This window comes from Eretmochelys imbricata, chromosome 7, assembly GCF_965152235.1.
Source record: "Eretmochelys imbricata isolate rEreImb1 chromosome 7, rEreImb1.hap1, whole genome shotgun sequence".
In the NCBI taxonomy this organism is placed as follows: domain Eukaryota; kingdom Metazoa; phylum Chordata; order Testudines; family Cheloniidae; genus Eretmochelys; species Eretmochelys imbricata.
This window is the reverse complement of record NC_135578.1, coordinates 113,459,404-113,480,800: the sequence shown is the minus strand read 5'-3', so window position 1 is coordinate 113,480,800 and position 21,397 is coordinate 113,459,404. Positions and strand designations below refer to the sequence as shown.

The following is a 21,397-nucleotide window of genomic DNA, read 5'->3' as shown; positions in this document are numbered from 1 at the left end:
GGGCTGAGGAAATCTGTCAGCATCCCCTCTTAGAGCTCCTTGCCTGCTGGGCTGGTGAGTGTGCAGAAGGCCATGCTGTGGTATCGGCTGCAGGGTCTGCCCCCAGGGCTGGAGCATCCCTAGGGACTCCAGTCCTGTGGTGCTGAGAGCTGCCGTGGCAGGAACTGTCCTTTGGTACGGCAGCCTGCAGAACCAGGGGCTCCAAAAAAGCTAATCCAACCTAGCTGGATAGTGAAGGAGCCTGCCGATTCCACAGGCTAGGAAGGGGGGGGGCCCTTCCCCAGGACCCCAGCACTGTTGGTGAGCTGATTATTTCATCTCCCCTCCTGTTTAAATGTCTAACTTTAGAAGAGCAAAATCAATGAGCAACAATTACTATTGGAAAGTGTGGGTGGGTGGGACTCAGTCTTTGCCAACCAGGCTTCCAACTCCAGGGTCCATTTTTCAGTTGTAAAAATTCTTTAACACCAGACAGGGTTTTATAGAAACTTCTGCTGACTCCTCAAATACAGCTAGACTCACAGTTACAGCAATGCGGTGTAAAGTCCAATGGCAGCTATGGAAGCCAGAAGAATCAGGCCTCTGTTCTGGCCATTACCTCATCTCAGGTAAGTTGCCAATTTTGGTTGGCCTTAATCCTGGAGGTTTCATCACATGACAATCTTTTATTCTTGAGGACTCCAGGGCAAGCCTGGAGGGTTGGCGATGCTGCAGCTAAGCCTGTCCCATGAGTAGGGCATTAGTGTAGGGGGGTCTCTCTCACAGGACACGTCTGTATATGCTGTAGAATATTGGGGCTGTAATACGTGTGTATTACACACACAGAAGAACCACTTGCTTTCAGTCAGACCTGCAACCTCTTTCTCTACAAAGATGGGCCAGGGCAGCACTATTCCGAGTTAGGCCCAGATGGGAAAACCAGTAATGAGGGAAATGTATGTGTGGTTGGGCGGGGTGTTATTTCCCTTCGTCCCCTATGGGTCAGCCCTGCAATTTGGCTCTGGCTCCAGCAACCCAAAGCTACATAATTTGAAGGGCGGGGAGGTTGCATGCTACTCCCTCATTTTGTAACAAACATTGCTATTAGACCCTCACAGGTAACCTCCAACACTATCCTGTTGTTCTCAGGTGAGGCTCTGGCTCTCTGACAACCCTCACTATTTTCATAAAGCAAGATAAATGCAATCTCCTAGCAACAGCTTTTGGGCATATCCCTTTGAATTAGGCTCCCACGCTCCAAAACCTGCCCCTTTACTTACAGACAGACAGACAATTAAGCAGGGATCATCCTTGTATTCTGGCACATGAAAGGCTGGGAAAATGATTCTGAGCAGTTGAGGTGGCTACATGGTTCGTATCACTGACAGTTACTCCAGGACTTGACTTGTACTTGGATAAGGGGTACTCTTAGCTCCCCCTCGCTTCCTTCTAATGCACCTTGACTTCCTATGCCTGGCTAATGCTGCTTCCCCATTCCATAGTGCAGGTTTCACTTCTCAGCAGAACGGGTTTTTCCCTACTTCTGCGTGGCCACCTTCCTGAGCCACACTGGCTGGGAGTGACGGTTGAGTATAGAAAGCACAGGCCTGTAAAGACAAGCACCACATCCCCCTCTCACTCTGCTACAAGGGGAGATATCACTAATAAAGAAACATTAATAATGCAATGATAGAACTTCAAAGTAGACATATGCAAACCAGCCCTCTGTACAGTAACAGTCTTGTTTACATCAATCAGGGTAGGAGGCTGATTCCAAGACTTGCCATTTGTGATATTCTCAGCTGTGCCATGGGAATGGGCAGGATGGTTTTTGATGATCACAGATTGTCCCACGTCTTTTTACTGAGCAAGTGGCCCAGGGTGGTGATAGAGGACAGGATGGCTTGCCGCTCTAGCCTGGCCCTTCGCCTACAAATGACTGAATCCTCTGGTCCAGGTATAGGCAATTCCAGTCTTTTTAGTCCATCCTTGAAAATGTAGTCATCCTAACTGGTTCCTTTTTTCTCCCATTCCTGCCAAAAAAACAACACCACAAACCTCTGTGAAGACAATTCTGTCCCACGTGCTCCAGAAAGGAATGCAATAGCATTAGTCTTTGCGTAAGTGAATTTGTATCCTATAATCATTCATTCCTCCACCTACAGTTTCAAGCTCACTCAGCCAGTATTCTGAGGGGTTAAGATATTTCAGTGGTACCACTCACAGGCCACAGCACTGTAGCCACATAAGACTCCAGGGACCTTTACACCCAGCCATGTTTGTAACCTAAAGTAGACAGTAACTACACCCGCAGTTAGGAACCAGGCCTGAGAGAGCATATTGCACTGAAAAGGAGATCAGCATTCATGAAAGGAGTTTTAAGAAGGGTGTGAAGGCAGCTCAGCTAGTTTCGTAGCTTTTCCAGATGGGTGTTGTGTGATAAAAGGCACTAATATGGCCCTAAGGGGCAGAGTCTGATTGGGACATTTTACGTGTCCATCTGCGATAGGACAGAGAATATGGAGTACGGGGAGGGAAGCCCAAAGGGAAAGATACATGGGTCCCTACCACACACAGCTCACCATCTCACTTTAGTTGGATAGGCCTCAGTGCTCACAACTGGATACTAATTGTGGGTACCTAGCATATGACTATTTCAAAGGCGTGTGATCTAGCTGTGAGGAGCCCCCACCCATGAACATTGGGCCCTGTTTAGGGCTCTCAAGTTGGGCACCCAAAAAAAAAAAAAATCACAAGTCACTTCTGAAAGCATAGGCCATCATAAATACAACCTAGTGTTTGTATGTTTGCAGTGTTGGGTGCAGGATACTAGCGAGACAAGGTAGATGAGGTAATATCTTTTACTGGACCAACTTCTGTTGGTGAGAGACACACGCTTTCAAACTACACCAACCTGAAGAAGAACTCTGTAGCTTGAAAGCTTGTCTCTGTCACCAAGAGAAGTTAGTCCAGTAAAAGGTATTACCCTACCCACCTAGTGTCTCAATTGTTTGTATGGCCCTCTGCTTAACAGAGGCCACCCAGTAGCACACCCACCCTTTTACAAAAGTGCCCACTGAGGCTGAGAGGGGTTAAGTTGCTGTCTGAAGGTCACGCAGTGAGTGGAGCTGGGAAACTGCTCCGGTCTTGTGTCCTACGCATACAGCATGATCTGTCTTCACCTTCCCTCACTGTGCTTCAAAGATTAGGCAAGTTTCTGAAGAAGGGCGTGTTTGACAGATTGATTTTTAATGCTTGGGTTGTTACATTGTGCTGCCTTTAGCATGTCCAGTACTGCTCAGCTCAGTGTGGTTGTGTAAAGACAGAGCGCGCTCTAAGAGCCATAGCCAGGAAGTTAAATTGCAGTTAGAAGATGAAGATGCCTGTCCAGATGCAGACCCCCACCAAGGCAAAACCATTACCAAGGCTAATCACCTCTGAGCAACAGACCAAGGCACAGAAGAATGGTTCTCATTCCTGCCCGTCACAGGTCAATCGCAGTCTGCAGCCACTTTCCAGTGCTGAGAAGGCAAGACTGGAAGCAAAGGATTTTGAAAGAAGAGAATGGAACCGAATGATGCACACAGAGTTCAATGACAGCTGAGTATACGCATCTGTTCCAAGGGGATTCGTTTTGCTCCCCACCTTAAACTGGGCCTTACCTTTGCTTTCTGTAGAACCGTCCCTTTTCCTGTAACCATGATGGATAAAGGCCTGTTTTTTAACGCTGTTGCCGAGTTGACCGGGGAGTTCTCTGTGCCACTTGCCGGACTGGCCATTTTTACCTGTATTTACAATAAAAGTAAGTGTTGTGACCATGATGATTTTGTGTTACTAAACTTGTCCTGTCATTAGTCACCTGCCAGAAAATAGCTAACCACTCTGCTTAACTCTAAGAGCCGATCCATGCTGAGGCATCAACCTAGCAATGAGGCTGAATTGTAGGGGTGCAATTGCAACGGCACGAACATGAGTATCACATCATCAAGGGGCAAACTGGGGATTACACTGTGGCTCTTTGTGGCTCAGTTCTTCAAGGGTGAGCCCCAATAGGTCTTTTTGGTCCGTAATTTCTATATTTATCAACCAAGTACACTGCAGGCCACCACGCTGTTTGGCTTCAGTCATCAGTACGGACAAAGGTTACAAGAAGGGATGGACACAAGGTTCAAAGTTGGATCTAATGAGCTTAGGTAGTTACTGGCCATCATTAGTGTAGTATCTCAGCACGCCTCAGGCTCTTTGTGCATCTTTTCTCACAATACCACTGCGAGGCAGGGCAGTGCTATTATCACCAATTTGCAGATGGGGAACTGAGGCACAGACACACTCAGACCCAGAGCCTCAAAAAGTATTTAGGCACCTAGCTCCCCTTTGAAATCAGTGAGTTAGTCAAGGGGTACCTAAATACCTTTGTGGGTCTGGGTCTAAGTGAGTTGCCTACAGTCACGCACACAGAGGCAACGCAACAGTGTGGGGGGGGCACAATTTAAAGTTTCAGCCATCCCCTGAACAGCTTGTGTCACACTCCCTCCCTCACCCCCACTCTTCCCTTCCAGAAAGCAATGTTCCCTCCCTGCAGCACCCAGCTGTTGCACCTGCCTCTCCCTGGGGGGGGGGGGGGGCAGTGTGGTGCAGCTCACCTGGCCCCCAAGGTCACATGACTGGCTCAACTCCGCCAGTTGCCGTGCAGGAAGGGGGACCAAGCAGGACTGACTCTGAGTCAACACATGCAGGAGTGGTCCTGCCCCAAGCCCCTGGAGGCGAGGTGGTTTCCAGCCATGGCTTCCAAGGCCTCCCCAGCTGGGGGCTCCTACACATTAGCCACCCCCTGGCCCTGGTAAAATTCCTCCCGGTCCCTGTGCGAGACCTGAACAAACACCAGGGCAGGCGCCCGGCCCCATAGGCTTGTGGTGACCCTAGGGTGACCCTGTTTCCCCCTCACCTCCATATACACACACGTCACCTCTCCATGCACAAAGCCTGTGGCAGAGCAGAGAATTAAACTCAGGTCTCCCCAGGGCCCAGCTAGCACCTTTCATCTCTCCTTATCCACAGTGCAGAAGTGGCAGGATCTGGGCTTTAGGTTTGGGCCCATCCCTATTTGTGAGGCTGCAATCCTGAGATTATTTAGTAGTAGCTACCACAGGGGAGATGTAAAGCACTTCAATTCCCCAGAGCCAGGCCGTGATTAGCAACTCCCTGCCACTTGGCTGGGAAACAGCAGCTGTTTAGCGCGGCACATACTTTGGGGCTTGCGTTCTCCAGGTGCGTGGTGTCCACAGCTGTGCCAAGTGTCACCGGGCCAGACTCAGCTTTCTTCAGGTTCTCTTTCACTTCCACAATGCTCAGTTCCAGGTCAACCCTCCTGCTCTCTTTCTTTTTGCACTCCTCGTCTATTTCCTTCAGCTTCTGCTCCACATTAGCCACCAGGCTGCTATCTGCAGAGGGAAGACAAAATAAATACACGCACCCAGCTGAGCCAGGGCACCGTGGGGATAACTGCACTCACAGATCGCCCGTGCATATGCTGCTTTTCTCAGGCAAGACTCAGACGCTCAGTGGATTTCATGCATTTGTCAGCAGACCGAGTGTAAAAGAGCAATTACCTGCGTACCAACCCTTGAAGGCTCTATTGTTAGAGGAGGATCTCGGCAATTGTCCCTCCATAACTGGGATTGGGCAGGTTAGTATGTGTGACGGGAGACTTGCATGACTTGGTGAGGGAGGACTAGTGATCGGAATAAGAACACTAATGACTGTGCAGTCCGGTGTCCCTTGTAACACACCGAGTATGGTTGTGTCTGCCGGCAGCCTCGGGCCCTGGCCCCAGCCACTAGTGGGAGCCATTGTCAGACATGCTCAGCCTGTGTATGCTACAAGGAGTATTCCGAATCGTACGTGACTAACTGCATAGACCCATGATAACGAGTTAGGGGTCCGTCTCCTCCTAGCTCAGATGTGCAATGAGGGACCAAAACTTAACACTAAATGGTTGGCACTACGTCACTAATTCCCAGAGCCTGTTCCCACCCCAGTCTAGTCACCATTATGTGAATCAGTGCAGAGTGCTCCGTGGATCTTCGCTATCTACGGTACTTAGGTGGCCTCCGTCACTGCAGTAGCTGAGCGTCTCACACTCTGTAATATAATTATCCTCACAACATCCCTGTGAAGTAGGGCAGTGCTACTAGCCCCATTTTACTGATGGAGACCTGAGGCACAGAGAGACCAAGGCCCAGATCTTCAAAGGTATTGAGGCAGCTAACTCCCACTGAAATAGCACATTAGGCTCAGAGCCTCAAAGGTATTTGTTAAGTGTCTTGCCCAAGGCCAGACAGGAAGTCAGTTTTGGAGCAGTGAATTGAACCTGGGACTCCCAAGTCCCAGGCTAGCACCTGAACCATTGGGTACATCCTTCCTGTCCTGCAAAAGCATCATATGCCACTCCTAATGGTCTCTCTGCCAGTGCCTAGGTCTGTTTCAGAACCTGCTCCTTTGAGCTGAAATTTCCCTGGGCTCCTACCTGGACAGCTAGCTAACGTCTCTTTCAGCTCCCGTCTCTCCTTCCGAAGCTGGGTCAGCTGAGACCGGATTTCCTCCTTTTCCTTCTCCAGCCGCTCCTTCTCCTCGGTGTACCGCTTCACCTCAGCCTCCATCCTGTTCTTGCCCAGTTTGGTTTCTACAGGCACTGCAAACACATCAGCAAAGCCAGGCTTAGCCATGGACAAGGCTACAGGGAAAAAGTTTTCAGTGTCTTCATGTATCCATGAAAGCAAAGCAAAGCAAACTGCTCCAGAAAGTAATACGATCACTTAGGCCTGATATACCACTATGCAGCTTCCGTGAATTAAATTCTCATACACCCCTCTGAGATATTGTCTCTATTTTAATGATGGAAAAAACAGTCCAGCTTGGGGGACATTTTTCAGCCAAAAATGTTTTCCAGTTAAAATACAGTTTTGGTGACTCAGAAACATTCCATGAATTCATGTCAGTTTTGCCAAATTGTTTTGGTTTTTAAAAAAATAAAATAAAAAACCCCAAACATTTAGTTTTGAGGTTTTGGAAACGAACCATGTCAGTTTTTCGGTTGAAAATCAGTGTTTCTACATTTCTTTTTAAAAAACCCCAAAATGTTTAAAAATGGTTGAACTCAAAATGGAATGGGTCAAGTCTGTCGAAACATTTCACTTGACCCACAACATTTTCCCCCAACTTTTCAATTTGTCAAAAATTTCAAATAGTTTTGTTTTCAGTTTGACCCAAAATGATAATCCTCCCACCTCTAAATGTTTGGCTTGCTGGCAGACTGAAAAATCCCTTATTTTCACAGCTCTAAAACAAAAAAGGCAACACTGGCAGAGCCAGGCTTAGCAATCAGGAGTCCCTGGTTTCCTGTCCTGTGCTTAACTCACTAGGCAACACCATCCACACTGTGACATATTCCAGTCACCCCAGGAGAGTAGGTTCTAGATAGAAAAGTAGTTTAAAGACACAGTTGTATGTGAACTTTTAAAGGACACCACCAATTTAACAACACTGCTCTGAAAACAAGCCAAGGCCCAGCTGTTCAGGTACCGCTGGTGATTTTGGGAACAGCAGTTGCTGAATGCTCAGCCTGAATGACGTGAATGGATTTTTTCAAAAAGCGCTGAGTTCCCATCCTCTGGAAAATCAGGCTTCTTGGAGGTGACTCACATCAGGCACCCTCAAACTGCAGCACCCAACATCTCGAGTGACTTCTGAAAGTCTTGGCTCGAAAGTTTGTAGACCCACAACTCCACGGCTTCTAAAGTCAGCTCATCTTAATTGAGGAGCAGCACCACACCGTCATCTGGGGTATGCTTTTGGAGGCAGGTGGGAAGAGGGGGGGAGAACCAGAATCCTTGTTTTGAAATCTTAACCCTGGTGATTTGGGGGCGGTCAGGGCAAGGAGGAGGACTGGAGCCAGGTTTACAACAACATGGAAGGAGGTGGCTTCCTAATTCGTACACCTAAAGTAGATGTGTGTGTGTGTGGGGGGGGGAAACACCGCAAGGCTCGCCATATGTCTGCTGAGAGTCCCAGAATGTACTTACTCCTCCTGATGGAGATTCCAGCACCTCTGGACACAGTTCATGCTTTGTTCCAGGTCTATATCCCTTAGCTTTTAGGCCCCGTTAGGAATAGGCTGTGTCTATCTGTATCTTGAACACAGCATCAGTGTTTAACTTCTATTTCCGACTCCCTCCACATCCAAACCATGGCCACATCCTCTCACCCACCATTCTCCCTCCCCACCTCCCCCCACATTTCCTTCCTGTCCCAGTGGCCAAAGCATTCATCCACATTTCAACTCCTTCTCCTCAGGTCCCTCCACCCTCCATCTGAAACACTGCTGACAAAATCCTCTCTCTTTCCCACCACTTCAACCACCCTGTCCCATCTCTGAATTGCTGGCTTTCCATTGCGCTACACATCCAACACAAACATCTTCTCCTTGCCTTTAAGGCCCTACAACACGCAGCTTCTGCCTATATCTGTGACCTGGCCTCCTCCTGCTCTCCCTTTACCTCTCTTCACTCCACCAATGCCACCAGGTCCCCTTCATTGTCTTCTCTCCCATCTGACTTCATGCGGCACCTTACGCATGGAAGCTCTTCCCCAAACCATCTGCCAAACCACCTCCATCTAATCAATCTCTCTTCTCACTTCTTCCCTCACCCCGGGAGATGTGGGGAGGAGGCTAGATCACCACTGAGCTCTCATGTCTTACTGAATAACCATATGAGCTTATTATGGTTCCCCTTTCTCTGCTCCTCCCCACTTCTGTTGTCTGTTTAGGGCTTGCACTTGTTGTATCCTGCTAGGGAATGTGTCTTTGCTTCTTTCATGAGAGGCCAACCCCATTTTAGGCCACTCAGAAAGTGCTATGAATACATGAAACAAGTGTCTAAGCCTTTAGCCTTATCCCTTTCAAGGGGCTGTCCACCGCACAGTTTCTTGTAGCAAAGATCCTTTAAGCCCATGTCTGACCAAGAAACCAAGTGAAGAGGCTTCAGACCCCTTTCCTCTTCACTGCCTCTGCTTGGAGGGGTGTGGTTCTCTTTGGGGCATTTACCCAAGCAACAGTAACGCTTGTTTGGTCTTCTTGAAAGCAAGATTTATTAAAAAGAGAGAGAAATGCATTATAAAACAAAAGTAACAGTTTCCAGAACAACACTAGATCCAAGCGTCGCAAAAGTGAATCTAGATATGGCCCCCCCAGTTTGGTTACAGTGAAAAGAAAAGACGTTACATAGCATTCTTCCCTCTGATTCTTCCCTCTGTTTTCTGTGTCTCAAGGATCTCCTTTCTGTGCCCAGGATCTGCTTTGCAAGCCCCTTTTTCATGGTCCGTGTCAATCCTTTTTAACATTTAGCATCTCTTACAAAACGGTTTTAGCCAGTTGCTGTGGTTTATCATCATCATACTAGACAGCTCCCACCCACGGCCCCCTCTGAGGAAGTCGTCATCCTGTCTCAAAGGCAATATCCATTGAATGCTTCACAGTTATTCTCTCTTATTCCCATTGTCCCTGGGAAACTAATCTGGGGGAGGGATTCCTGGTCTCTTTTGCCTTTCCAGAAGGCTAATTGGAAGCTGTGTGTCCACTTAAAAGCAGACTCATTTCACCTTTGTATCCTCCCTCTCCCCTGCTTTAAGCAGAGGTGTTAAGCTCTTTGAGACCAAGCTGACATCTCCCACAAAGTCAGTCTGCATTTTTGCCCTTACTGCTTTACAGTATCAACACAAGCCAGAGCCAGCATTGCAAGCGTCCACTGCAGACCCACTTTACGGATTTGGCCCATCTTGGCATTGTGTGTCCCAAACTCATTAGCAAGCACATTTCATTCCTTCTTTTGCCCCCCTGGCATGCTTGGACCTCTGGAGCCACAGCTGAGGTCACCAAGCAGATGAGCCATTTTACCGTAGATGGAGGGAGGAAAAGCAGAGATCTTGGCTGAAATGGCTGCACAAAAGTTTGGGCACTCCCCAGTGCCCTGCAGGGTGCGGCCCTTACTCACCACTAGCAGATGAAAAACCACCATAATATCAGCCAAGTGCAGAAAACTTTCAATTCTAGCAGTTGGTTAAGTGGTGGACTTTGCGCACTCATCCACCATTCCCTTTGGCGGCATAGTTATGTCATCTAGTGGACCCACCTGTATTTGCCACCTTGGGCCATTCCACTTTCTCTCTGGGTGCCGACACTAACTGCACGCTGGCTGTGACTGTTGGGGTGGCTTTGATCTCAGGACTGCTCTGGGGGAAGGTGATTTTCTGCTGCTGCATCTGGATTTTGACGGTGGTTGTCTGTGATGGTGACTCTTCCAGCTCCGTCTTCTCCTGAAGTGTCTGTTGAGAGAAAAATGTTAGGAATGAATTGGCAGTAGGGACTAATCAACTGATGACCTCTGTCACTGGAGTCGTTACAGCACCTGGTCTGGGATTTCCATTGACTTTCTACAGGTCTCTGCTTCCTTAGCCAATAGAGTTGTTTCTGATACATTGTCCATTGTGGCCTGACTGCTGGCTCTGTCCACAGATGGGGATAGTGGAGGTGACGGCTGTGTCGGTTTCCTGCCAGTGGAGTGCAGGAAGGATTTAACTGGTGTGAGGTCTAGGTACACTTTGTCTTGGTCCAGTTCGTCTTTGCTTTCACTTCGAGGTGTTTCTTCCTGCAAAAGAGAAAGTATAATCTGAAAAGAATCCTGACTAATCCCTGCTGGCAGGCACAATCTCAGTCTCATGCTAGGAAACAACTAGGTTGACTTGGATGATTTGGGGGGTAACATTTACATAAGCACCTATGTGATTGAGAAGTCTAAGGCCCAAAGTCGCATTGAAAGCCAGTGGATTTAGGACTCCTCATAGGATTTAGGTGCCTTTGAAAATGTTGCCCTCTCTCTCTGTATTTTTCAAATGAATTGAATGATAGGCCAACACTTTTTTTGCTGAGACCCGCAGTGAACGAAAACCAATTTGTTATCATCCTCAGGCCAGGTCTATTATGGGAAGGAGCAAGACAAACTGCTTCACGCTGCCTATCCTAAGTAAAGGGCCACTGTCCTTGTAAGAGTCAGTTTTCATTGTCCATGGCCATTCCAACAGTTGCAATGATGTGTTGGTCAAGGTTCCGGACTGAGACCACCAGCCTATTTAATTCATACCAGTGAACAGCTGTTAACTGGCAACGTTCAACCACGACCCTTCTGGGCTGAATTCAAAGAAGCAAGCCAGACAGGAAAGACTCTGTATTCCACTAACAATCCCCTAAGCCATGCGAGTCCAAGTTATTGCTTTTGAATAAACAAGCTAGGTAAGCAGATAGGCACACTCCGCAGGGAAGAAAGGGGAATTTTCCTGAAAGATTTAGCAAATTTCTGGGTGGTTTTCCCAGGGAGCAAAGGGAGTTTGACTTTTAGTGGATGCTTGAAAAGATCTCCCCTTGTATTGCTGAAGAAAGCCTTGGCTGTTCAGGGAGAAATGTCTACCTTTATAATGAGAGGTATCTGCAATTCAAGCAGCCTTTATCTTTAGCCCTGAAGTATTTTGCTGCCCTGCTAGCCAAATATCCATGCGTGAGACTATCTTCAGCAGATCATAGCTACAAAGCGGCCATCTAGAGGCCACAGGGTTCAATGCAATTACTTGTCTAAGAGTCTGAGTGCTCTCTAAGGATTCCCCTACCCCACCCCCTGGGGTATTCAGTGGGCAGATCGGCATCACCCCGAATCACAACAACTTTAAAGCGACTCTCATTCTTTCAGCTGCTCTGAGAAAAGGGATAAGCAAATGGCCCAAGTAGCAGAAGACTGCTGCCATTGTAAAGCCGTACCATGGTCTCCTCCGGCGGGTCCACGTCATCGTAGAGTTCCTCCTCCTGGGTCCTTATCTTGGGCAGGTTATCGATATAGGTGTTGGGCTCACAGCACTTCCTTTGCATTAAGCTGTAAATAACCAAAGCAACATGCTTTCAAAAGCTGCAGGTGCCCCCCGTGTTCCCACCCATGGCTGGGAAACGACATTTGCAATGTAGCCTCCAGCCCCACCCCTACACACCGGGTCTTCCAGTCTGCCCTCCACACTGACTCCACAGCCAGGGTATCCTCTGTGGCAGAGGTAGGGTTTGCTCCTTTGTGCAATCCACAGTCTCCTTGCCTCAGTCCCGCTTGTGAGTGACAATGGAGGAGAATGAGCACCACACTGCCTTCCTGATTGCCCAGCTAGGTGTCTGAAGCTGAGCATCAGGAGAATGTGATCTGCTGCTCTTCTTTTGAGATCAAGTGCATCATGCATCACACAGCCAACCACCCACTCAGGATCTGCCTAGAAGATCAAGGAATTTTTCAAAGCCAAAAATGCTGCCACTGTGACTTACAAGAAGGAATTCTTTGCAGCACTCACGATGCAGGAAATCCTGTCAGCATCGACATAATCATAGGTGAATTCTTCTGGGTCCTTTTTCGAGCCTGACTCTGATAAGAGGAGGCCCAGCCAATGGCCCATTTCCTCAGAAGACTTGGCCTACAACATAGCCAAAGAAACAGATTTTTATGGCTGTAAAGAGAGCAGTTTCCAAGATGCTTAATATGGTTTAGATGGGAAGGTAAATTGCAGATTTACTTGGGTCTGTTAGGATAAATAAACTGCAATGCTTTGACATTAATCAAATTGACAAGGATTAAGGTCCCACACGTAGACTTTATAGTTAAATTTATATTTTAAACTAGAGTATTTCTAAAAGTAATTCCTCTTTTACCTCCCTGCCAAGACCAGGGCTCTGAGTTTTCCCTCTTACAGTGGAGGAGATCTCAGCTGCCTCTAGCCCTACCCCGGCTGGAGTCTTTCAAGCAATCCAATTTTGCCAAGGAAAGACTGAATTTTCAATCTTTGACCAGTAGAGGACAGGACTTTCAAGATTGCTAGTATTAGGAGACCTGCACAAACTTGAATAATGAAATCTGCAGGGTCTCTGAACATGACAAGTTTCAAGAGAACTGAGGCTGATTTATGGGTCTGAATCAAAACCCTGTGTCCAAACATCCACTGACCATTTTCCGAGTGCGTGGGAGGTTTGAAATCTATACCCCAATCCAGATCAGACTTTGGAATAAGGCCCATGTCTTTGTAATGAGACACACTGAAACCCTCAATGTTCACCAGCAGCTTGAACGAGCCACAGTTCATTGTTTGGAGTGTTCTCAGTCCAGATAGGAATTTTGCGACTTGAGACCATCTCTAATGGAGAACCCTGTGGAACGCCTGATGGCTTCAGATAGCTTCCATCTGAAACACTGCAAAACTAGGCTTGAACCCCAATGTTTCAAAGAAACAAAGCAAAACTTGGGGGAGGGGAGGGGACGACTCATGTGAATCAAAACTGGATAAAGTTTGCACAGACCCCTGTTGTTAAAAGTCACCGGGTCTTGTATAACCCTAAAATTAAGCAGATTTTTGTTAAATCAGGCAAAATGTGGAATCGATATTTTGGAATCAATTCTTCCTCCCCCTCCCAGTCCAGTAAAATTAGTGCAACGTTCTAGTACTGCCTGGAAACCAACCAGTCAGCTTGGACCTTGACTGTGACACTCTGATGAAGTTTAGTTTCTCCCATTTACAAACTGCTGTTATTTTTTCAAGCACCTCTTTAGCTTTTAAATCTGCCAGCAGACATATGGTCTGTGATTTACTGGGCACCTCAGACATACAGCGATCGGTCGGCTAAACTAAACACCTTCAGACCTTGTAGCAGTCATTTCAAGCCTGTTGTTTAGCTATAAATATTCCACCCACTGGAAAACACAGGAAATTGCTCACATTGTCCTCCTCCTACTCCAGTCATGCTGATGTCAGAGGAAACGAAGATTAGAGATAAACAGTCCAGGATACAGGCAAGTGAAAGTAGCAGATATGAATAGATTTACTTGTGCTTTCTGGGCCAGAACCTAACTGGTGTAAGTGAATGGCAAGTCAATGGAGTTACACCAATTTATGCCAGCTGAGATCCTGGCCTTTTAAGATTAGTGTTCTTCATAATATGAAGAAGGTCTGTTTCCAGTTACCAGCAGTCCTGGAGACTTAACATTTTATCTGCGGCTAAAGAGAGTTACTTCTGAGAATGTTACTCAGCTAAGTTTACCCTGCAGGGCGGTAGGAATTTTTATGGCTACCTTCCCGACAATTCCCTAGGAGAAACATAGGCCACCATACCTCTAATTTGGCTAGTTCTTCCCCACTGTGCAGAATACGGAAAGAATAGAGATGGTCAGGGGTGGGGTCTGGAATAATTTCACAGCCCACCAGACTCAGAGGTTGCTGTGCAGATTTACTTCTGTTCTTGTCCTGGTAGAAATGGAGGTGACCATTTTTTATGTGACACCAACGGGATCTCCACTGGCTGTTCACTAGTATGTTCAGGTAACCTGCAAGCAAGCACATGCTGGCTTAGTAACATCTTCCACCACATTGGGACGTAGGCTTGGGAATCACATGCACATTTGAAGCCTCCATTGGGCCAGTATGTCAACAGAGACGTGTCTGGTTCTCAGGTTGCTGGTTTAAAAGGCAGAGGGCTTACTACACATAGGTTAACTGTAAAGGTTTGGAGCCAAATTTTGCTGTGACATGCATCCTGGATGGAAAACTGGTCACACTTTTACCTTCAGAATTCAGGTTAGGTTCAGAGCAGCAAACTGTGGATGCTTAGGCTATGTCTACACTTAAACTGCTGGACCACTGCAGCGCTTCAGCATAGACATTCCCTACAGCGACAGGAGGGGTTCTCCCGTTGCTGTAGTTAATATACCTTCCTGAGAGGTGGTAGCTAGGTCAACAGAAGAATTATTCCATCAACCTGGCATTGCTTACACCAGAGTAGGTCAGCTAACTACGTTACTCAGGGATTGTAGATTTTTCACACCCAAGAGACATAGCTATGCCAATGGAAGCTTTCTGTGTAGACCTGCCTTTAGTCAAAGCTTATGCAAAACTATGGAACCCTGTTCACCCAAAGCTTTAAATCCCACACAAACCTCTCCCTGTTGGGCGCTCAGGAACCCCATGTCTTATGTTGCTTTCTGGGGAGGGAAGCACAGAGGCCTTCTACGTCTATCTCTGATGTTTTCAGGGGCTGATGGCTGATTGGCAACTCATCCTTCATGCTGCTACCTGCTCTTGTGAGCACAATTATCTTAAGGGTGCTAGGCTGAAAATACAAAATTGTGGGTTCTCTTTCATGGTAACATCCTTCTGGTCGCTTACTGGAAGTTTCTAGTGCCCTCTCTGGACTCTCCAATGAGCTGGATTTTTTTCTCCCGAGGTTCATCAGGTTGCTCAGTTTAAGGCCAGTTGTACCCTTCTTCTTGACTAGCAAAAACAGAGAGAAATGGACAGTATGTAAGTCATGCTGTTGGAGCTACAGACAAACTATGTTACCTGCTGTTAAAGCGATACATAAGATTCTCATTCCAAACTAGCTGGCGGGCATATTTTTTAAAATATAGAATGCCTAGCAGTGAATGCCAAAAATGAGTCAATAGTAAACAAACGCATCACTTATTCGAGGTCCTCCTCATAAACAACACAGTCTGTGCATACCAACGGGTACTCTGATTTGTACACAACATGCAGGATGTGCTCTAAGGGCCACATTTGGTATTTCTGTGCTCTCCCTCCCCGCATAGCATTTGAGCTCCTCACAATCTTTCTTTTTTAATGTATTTATCCTCACAATACCCCTGTGAGGCAGGGCTCAGCTATAAAACTCCAGGGAGACTAAGGGTCAGATTTTTCAAAGTATTTAAATGCCTAAAGATGCCAATAGGCACCAAGCGAGGTTTTCAAAAGCACCTAGGTGTCTGAATCCCATTAACTGCAACAGGAGTTAGGGGATTTTCAAAAACGCCTAGGTACCTAAGTGCCTCTTTAGGCACTTACACAGCACAGGAAGTCTGGCAGAGGTGGACCCAGGTCTCAAAGTACCAGTCTAACATCCTTATTATTTGGTATAACTGCAGGGCTAGGAGCTCCAGTCACAGGCCAGGACCCCGCTGTTAGGGATACGATTTTGTCCCAGTCAAAGTTTGCATAAGCCACACAGCATCATGGTAAAAAAGAGTCAATTTCACCCTAGGGCCATGGCAACCTTGTGGACCCAGCTGCCATGCATTACTAGTTAGTTTGCTCGCTTTGGTCTAGTCCTCTCTGAAATGGGAGTAGACCAAAATGAATGAACATTTAATCAGTGCTTGAATTATGGGGGCAGCTGCCCCTGACTCCAGCCCCCGCTATCCTGCAGACCCCTCTCCCCAGTGCAGAGCTCCTAGAAGGGCACGGTTGGTCTATGTTCCCCTCAGCCCCCCAGGTCTTTCTGTGGTTATAGTTCCTGTTCTCTGCCTTCTTTCCCCCTTTCTCCTCTCCCTCCTGTTCCCCTCTGACCCTGGCTCACCCAATCTCTGACCACCCCCCACCTACAGTTCACCCAATCTCCAACCCCCTTCTCTCCCAGCCCACCCGACCCTCTCTCCCATCTCTCTCCCCAGCCCGTCACTGGAGGAGTGGTCAGGACAGGATGCAGCAGTGGTGACCACCACAACAGAATCGTCTCCCACCCCCTTGTGCTAGGGGCTGGACACTGCTAGCCCTAACCACTTGATCATCCTTCCTTTCCATCTGTCCCTGAAAAAAATGGAAGTTAATGTGTCTACAGCTTTCACCAGCTGTCAGATCAGTTTGGGGTCCACTGTGAGTGCAATGGGTGGGGCTGGTGATCTGTAATAAGCAGAAACCCATCCAGGCAAGCTTCTCCCCAGTGCAGAGGGTGAACAGGTGAACCTGCTCTCCGATCAGTTGGAGGCCAATTAGTTCCCCCTGCCCCACCCAGAAAGCAGATTGAGGGCATTAGATAATCAGGCTGGTGGGCTAAAGAGCCAATTAGTCCATCAGGATAAAGAGACACAGGAAGGAAGTGCTCAGTGCGGTGGGGGGAGCTCAGGCTCACAGAGGCCTCAGGTCCTGAGGAGCGGTCTGAAAGCACAGAGGGTATTGTAAATAGACTTGCACTGGGACCGGAGTAGTGGGAACTCAAACACATGGTCCTGTGAACGCACACCCAGTAGAGTCTGTGTCTTCTGTGGGGTAAGAAGACCAAGCAAAGGGGTGTCCTGTTACACCAGACATTGGTTTCTTTTACCATCTTTTGTTTCGATGGATTCCGGGTGGCCGTCCGTGCTGCTCCCGCTCTCTGATGCCACAGAATGCCTCTCAGACAACTCCGCCTGTCAACGAGGACCAAACGTGAGCACCACGGGGCCAAGGCAATACATTATTAACACCAAGCATCAGCCAAGAATGTCTTTGCTGGCAAAAAAAAAAAAAAAATCCATGGACTGGGTCTCTAGGCTGGTCAAGGGAAATTTTGGGGAAAGTATTGAGATCGTTATGGGAACCAGGTGTGGACATCACAGAAGGAAGCATGAAAAGTCACATATGTCCTATGTAGCAACCCCGGCACATTTGCAAACCCAGGTCTCTAAACGTGTGGGCCCCCTCCCTCGGCTGGTTTGGAGCAGTGTAGCTCTGTTAAAATCACTGGAGCTAGCCTATATTGTGTGCTTTTCGGAGACCCATCCACTCCTGGCAGGCATTTAGTTAGAGCCCTTTCCCCTTTAAATTGCAGGCCAAGCTTCTTAAATTTTTATTTGTTTTAATAAATATTTTCCTAAAAGTAGGATGGGATCCATTGCCGCCTCTTTTTGTCCATCTATCCATCCATGCTGTGTCCCTCACCATGGTATCTGGGCACCTACTTGGGTTTATTGTGCTACTGTGATGGCCTAATACTGGAGAATCTCCAGTTCCCCCTCTCTCAGATAGTCACCTCTGTGCTGCTCCATAGGCTGTTTCTTAAGACTCCCAACATTTATTTGTATTGGAGATGGTCCCAGCCTTCAACGTTTGAATCTGGATCTGAAATTATCCAAACTTTTGGAGAGTTTGGATGCAGGCAAATCATTATACTAGGGTCAGGGTAGGAACATAGCTCCTGGCACACTAGGTCAGACCAGTGGTCCATTCCGTCCAGTAACATGTCTCCACCAGACACTTCAGTGGAAGGAGCAAGAAACTCTGCAGATGGCCGTTCAGGAATAATAGAGGTTAGCTTATGCCCTCTATGTATATAAAGGAAAATTAATATTGTTCCAATAATGCGTCTTTCAGCAGTAAAGCGTGGTTGCATTCATATCAGTCTCAGCCTCCTTCTTGCCCAGATAAAGTTACTGCACTGGTGTAAACTCTCCATGTGTTTTGTTAAAGGAGTAGGCTCTAAAAAAAGGGATTTAAAGCATTTTACACATTGAATATCACCTGGCTAAAGATACAAGCTGTACCTTGAGGTAACTAAGACGGTGGGAGTCTGGAATGTATTGATTGCCTTCACCCACTACTTCAGACTGAAGGCCACTGGTCTCTTGGATTACCTGCACAGAGAACAAAGCAGCAAGCTAAAAGAGTTGTTAAAATTACCAATACTCATAATCTTCAGAGATATGCAGAACATAGGCAGCAAAACTCAACATCATGCCAGAATTCACCTAATGTTAAAAACTTGGACCTCAGACCGGCTTTGTCAAAAGCATCATGAATGCAGGCTCATCATGAATGCAGGCTCAGAGAAACCAGAGCACAGTGACCAAAACCTGGGACCCATTGCAAGCAAAACCAGAATTAGGGATTGATGTCAAACCCCTTGCCCAGCTCAGTTTCCTAGGGTGCAGACATGAATGTAGGTGGAGCAAGCCGTTCTGACAGAATTTCTCTTTGAGGTTTTGGGTTCATGTGGACTGTAAACAGAAAACAAAATTCAGAGGATGCTAGGCACTAGGAGCAAAGTAAGATGACACAATTTGCATCACTGGCCTGGGAACTGAAATCACTAAAGCCAGATCCTCAGTTAGTGTAAATCATGTAACTCTTCATAATTTATTTCAACGGGGTGACGCCTGGCCCATAAAGTTCAAATGAACAGAAATTCTAAGGGCCAAATCCGGCCTTGACTTGACATGTTGCGACCTGAGTGACTTCAAAGGGGCTGCAGTGGGTTTAAGTCAGGGCAAAACTTGGCCCGCTGTATCAGTCCAGTGAGCGTGTTGAAGGCTGCAAGTGAACAGAGCTCTTCTGCTTGCTTTGAGTTAATCACTGATCTTTGTAAAGGTTCATTGTTCTGCTGCAGTTTCCATGAAACAACTATGTTTCCTGTACAGTCCTTGGCTATTCTGTGTTTGGGACTTTCTCCAAAAAGCGTTCCCACACATTGTCACAGAGAGAGGCATTAAGCGTTCTTCTGTCTCTGCAGCATTTTCCATTAAACATCAATTAGACTGAAGCTGGGAGTTCAGTGCTCTCTTGCTGAAAGACCTTCTTTATTCTGGCTGGAAAGGTTGGGCTGGGGAGGTCCTCTCCATTCTCCGACATAGAGAAGGTGGCAGGGGTTTGCTGGGAACACGCTTGCCCTGGACATGAAAACGAAGCAGAGCATGTGTCTATGTGCTTGCAGCTGTGAATGAGGCCAGTGTATGTCAGAAGAACAGTGGAATGGAGCACAGTCTCCAAGCGGAGCCACAGTAATGTCGATGGGAGTTGTACAGCTAAGTTCCAGTGCAGTGCATTGAATCCCTATGAATATAGTAAAGGTATGTAGCCTCATATCCACACTCTTTGCTCTTGTCCCATGTCACTCACTCTCTGTCCCTCTCCTCTTTCTAACCCCCTCTTCCTCTCTTCTCCCCCCCCCCCCCCGCCCCTCAACAACTTAAACAATCCTAAATGATCATTTTAGCTGCTTCTTTCCCTGGCAACATATCCTCCCCTCCCTTCCCTTAAATTCAGACCATGGTGCAGGGAGCCAGAGCTTTCGTGGCTGATCTGACTCTGCTGGCCCCACATGACTGACATCCCAGCATGCACACTCTTCTGGCAGAAGTGCTGAGCCTGTGAAGACGTGTGAAGAGCCCAGCATGGAGAATCCAGGGCAGGAGATGTAGAGGTTCCCTGCCAGCAAAAATGATTCCAGAAGAGTGAATGAGAGAGACTGCCATTTCACCTCAATGAATCAGAGGACCTTCTATATTCTTTTATCTTCTTCACTGTGAGAAAACTGCAAGGAATAACTTATTCACCACATTTCTCAGTAAGGGCAGAGTGCGAGGGAGTGCCGAGAAGGCAGGTGTGAGGTACAAGCAGGGCCAGATTAACCCATCAATGGGGCAAACATACGCTTCTCTCAGCCTGGTGCGAGAGGGGGTCCCAGGGGAAAGCGGGGAGGAAGTATTGCAATGCCACCCACTCAGATTAGGTCAGCCACCTTCTCCCATCATGATGGAAGGCTGGCTGGACCAAACTTGAATGGGGCTGTGCCAGGTGGCAATGCCCAGAGTGGGGAAACTGGGCCCAGCTCCCCGGTAGAGGAGCTGCTCTTGCAGGGTGGACGTGTTCTCCAAACACCACCATGGGGGGTCAAGATTAGGGAGGAGGGCACTGCTGCGGGTGGCCTGTGCCCCCTCAGCAGGGCAAAGGGGAGGTGGTGAAGGACCCCGGCCTATGATTTTGGGCCCCACCTACCAATTTGGGCCATAGCCATGTGCCTTATTTGCCTCCGAGTTAATCCAGCCCTGGGTACAGCAGAGGGAGTTACCACAGGGGCAGAGTGGAATGAACAGCTCCCTTTTCCACTGGGAGAGTGGATTATCTTCCAGCTAATCTGCCAAGTGACACAGCTCCACTCACTCTGAACCACTGCTCTGCCTGGTCCTTGCTCTGCAAGCCCAGCACAATCACATCTGCGGTCATCGGAATGATCTTCAGCTTGTGTTCTTTCTTCCTCACTTGCTTTTCCTTGTGTATGACACTGCAGCCAAGCAAGTTCACATCAAGCTGAGGGGTGTGGTCCTTGGAGCTCTTGTAGCACTGAGAGCAGAAGGAGAGAAGTAAAGTTAGAGATTAAAAGCATGTAAACTCAACATAACCCACTTCCTAACCTCAGCACAAATGGAGCACCATGCACATCTGTAATGGCTGCATATAACACAAAGAAGGCCCAACTCAGTTACAGCTGCAGCGTCCAGATGTTTTACACACACACACGACACAAAAATATGTAGCACAGATATATACCCACCTAAACACACACACACACACAGAGATTCATACATCAGCATCTTTCACACAAACTATATCTCAAAAGATTTTACAGGGTCTAAATAACGTTATGAGTAAAATAACAGCCATGGGAGGTTGCTGTCAGAGGAGTCAGGATTAGAACAAAGGAGTTCCTGATTTGCTTACATACCACTAGGCCATGTGTAAAATTTTCTAAAGTGCTGACATGCCTTTG

At 47.5% G+C, this 21,397-nt stretch overlaps 1 protein-coding gene across 1 annotated transcript in view; it reads right to left on the bottom strand.

The window, feature by feature from the left end:
• Window positions 1-1,985: 1,985 nt before the first annotated feature.
• Window positions 1,986-21,397, bottom strand: part of AFAP1L2 (actin filament associated protein 1 like 2) — a 45,389-nt gene continuing 25,977 nt past the window's right edge. The window contains exons 7-19 of the mRNA XM_077822870.1: window positions 20,791-20,970; window positions 18,396-18,485; window positions 17,198-17,282; window positions 15,268-15,372; window positions 14,218-14,429; window positions 12,386-12,531; window positions 11,843-11,954; window positions 10,443-10,682; window positions 10,167-10,359; window positions 6,506-6,670; window positions 5,227-5,420; window positions 3,642-3,764; window positions 1,986-2,012 (exon numbers count right to left, since the gene is read on the bottom strand). Coding sequence (XP_077678996.1) covers window positions 1,986-2,012; window positions 3,642-3,764; window positions 5,227-5,420; window positions 6,506-6,670; window positions 10,167-10,359; window positions 10,443-10,682; window positions 11,843-11,954; window positions 12,386-12,531; window positions 14,218-14,429; window positions 15,268-15,372; window positions 17,198-17,282; window positions 18,396-18,485; window positions 20,791-20,970 — 1,872 coding nt within the window. The remainder of the gene's footprint in view (window positions 2,013-3,641; window positions 3,765-5,226; window positions 5,421-6,505; window positions 6,671-10,166; window positions 10,360-10,442; window positions 10,683-11,842; window positions 11,955-12,385; window positions 12,532-14,217; window positions 14,430-15,267; window positions 15,373-17,197; window positions 17,283-18,395; window positions 18,486-20,790; window positions 20,971-21,397) is intronic.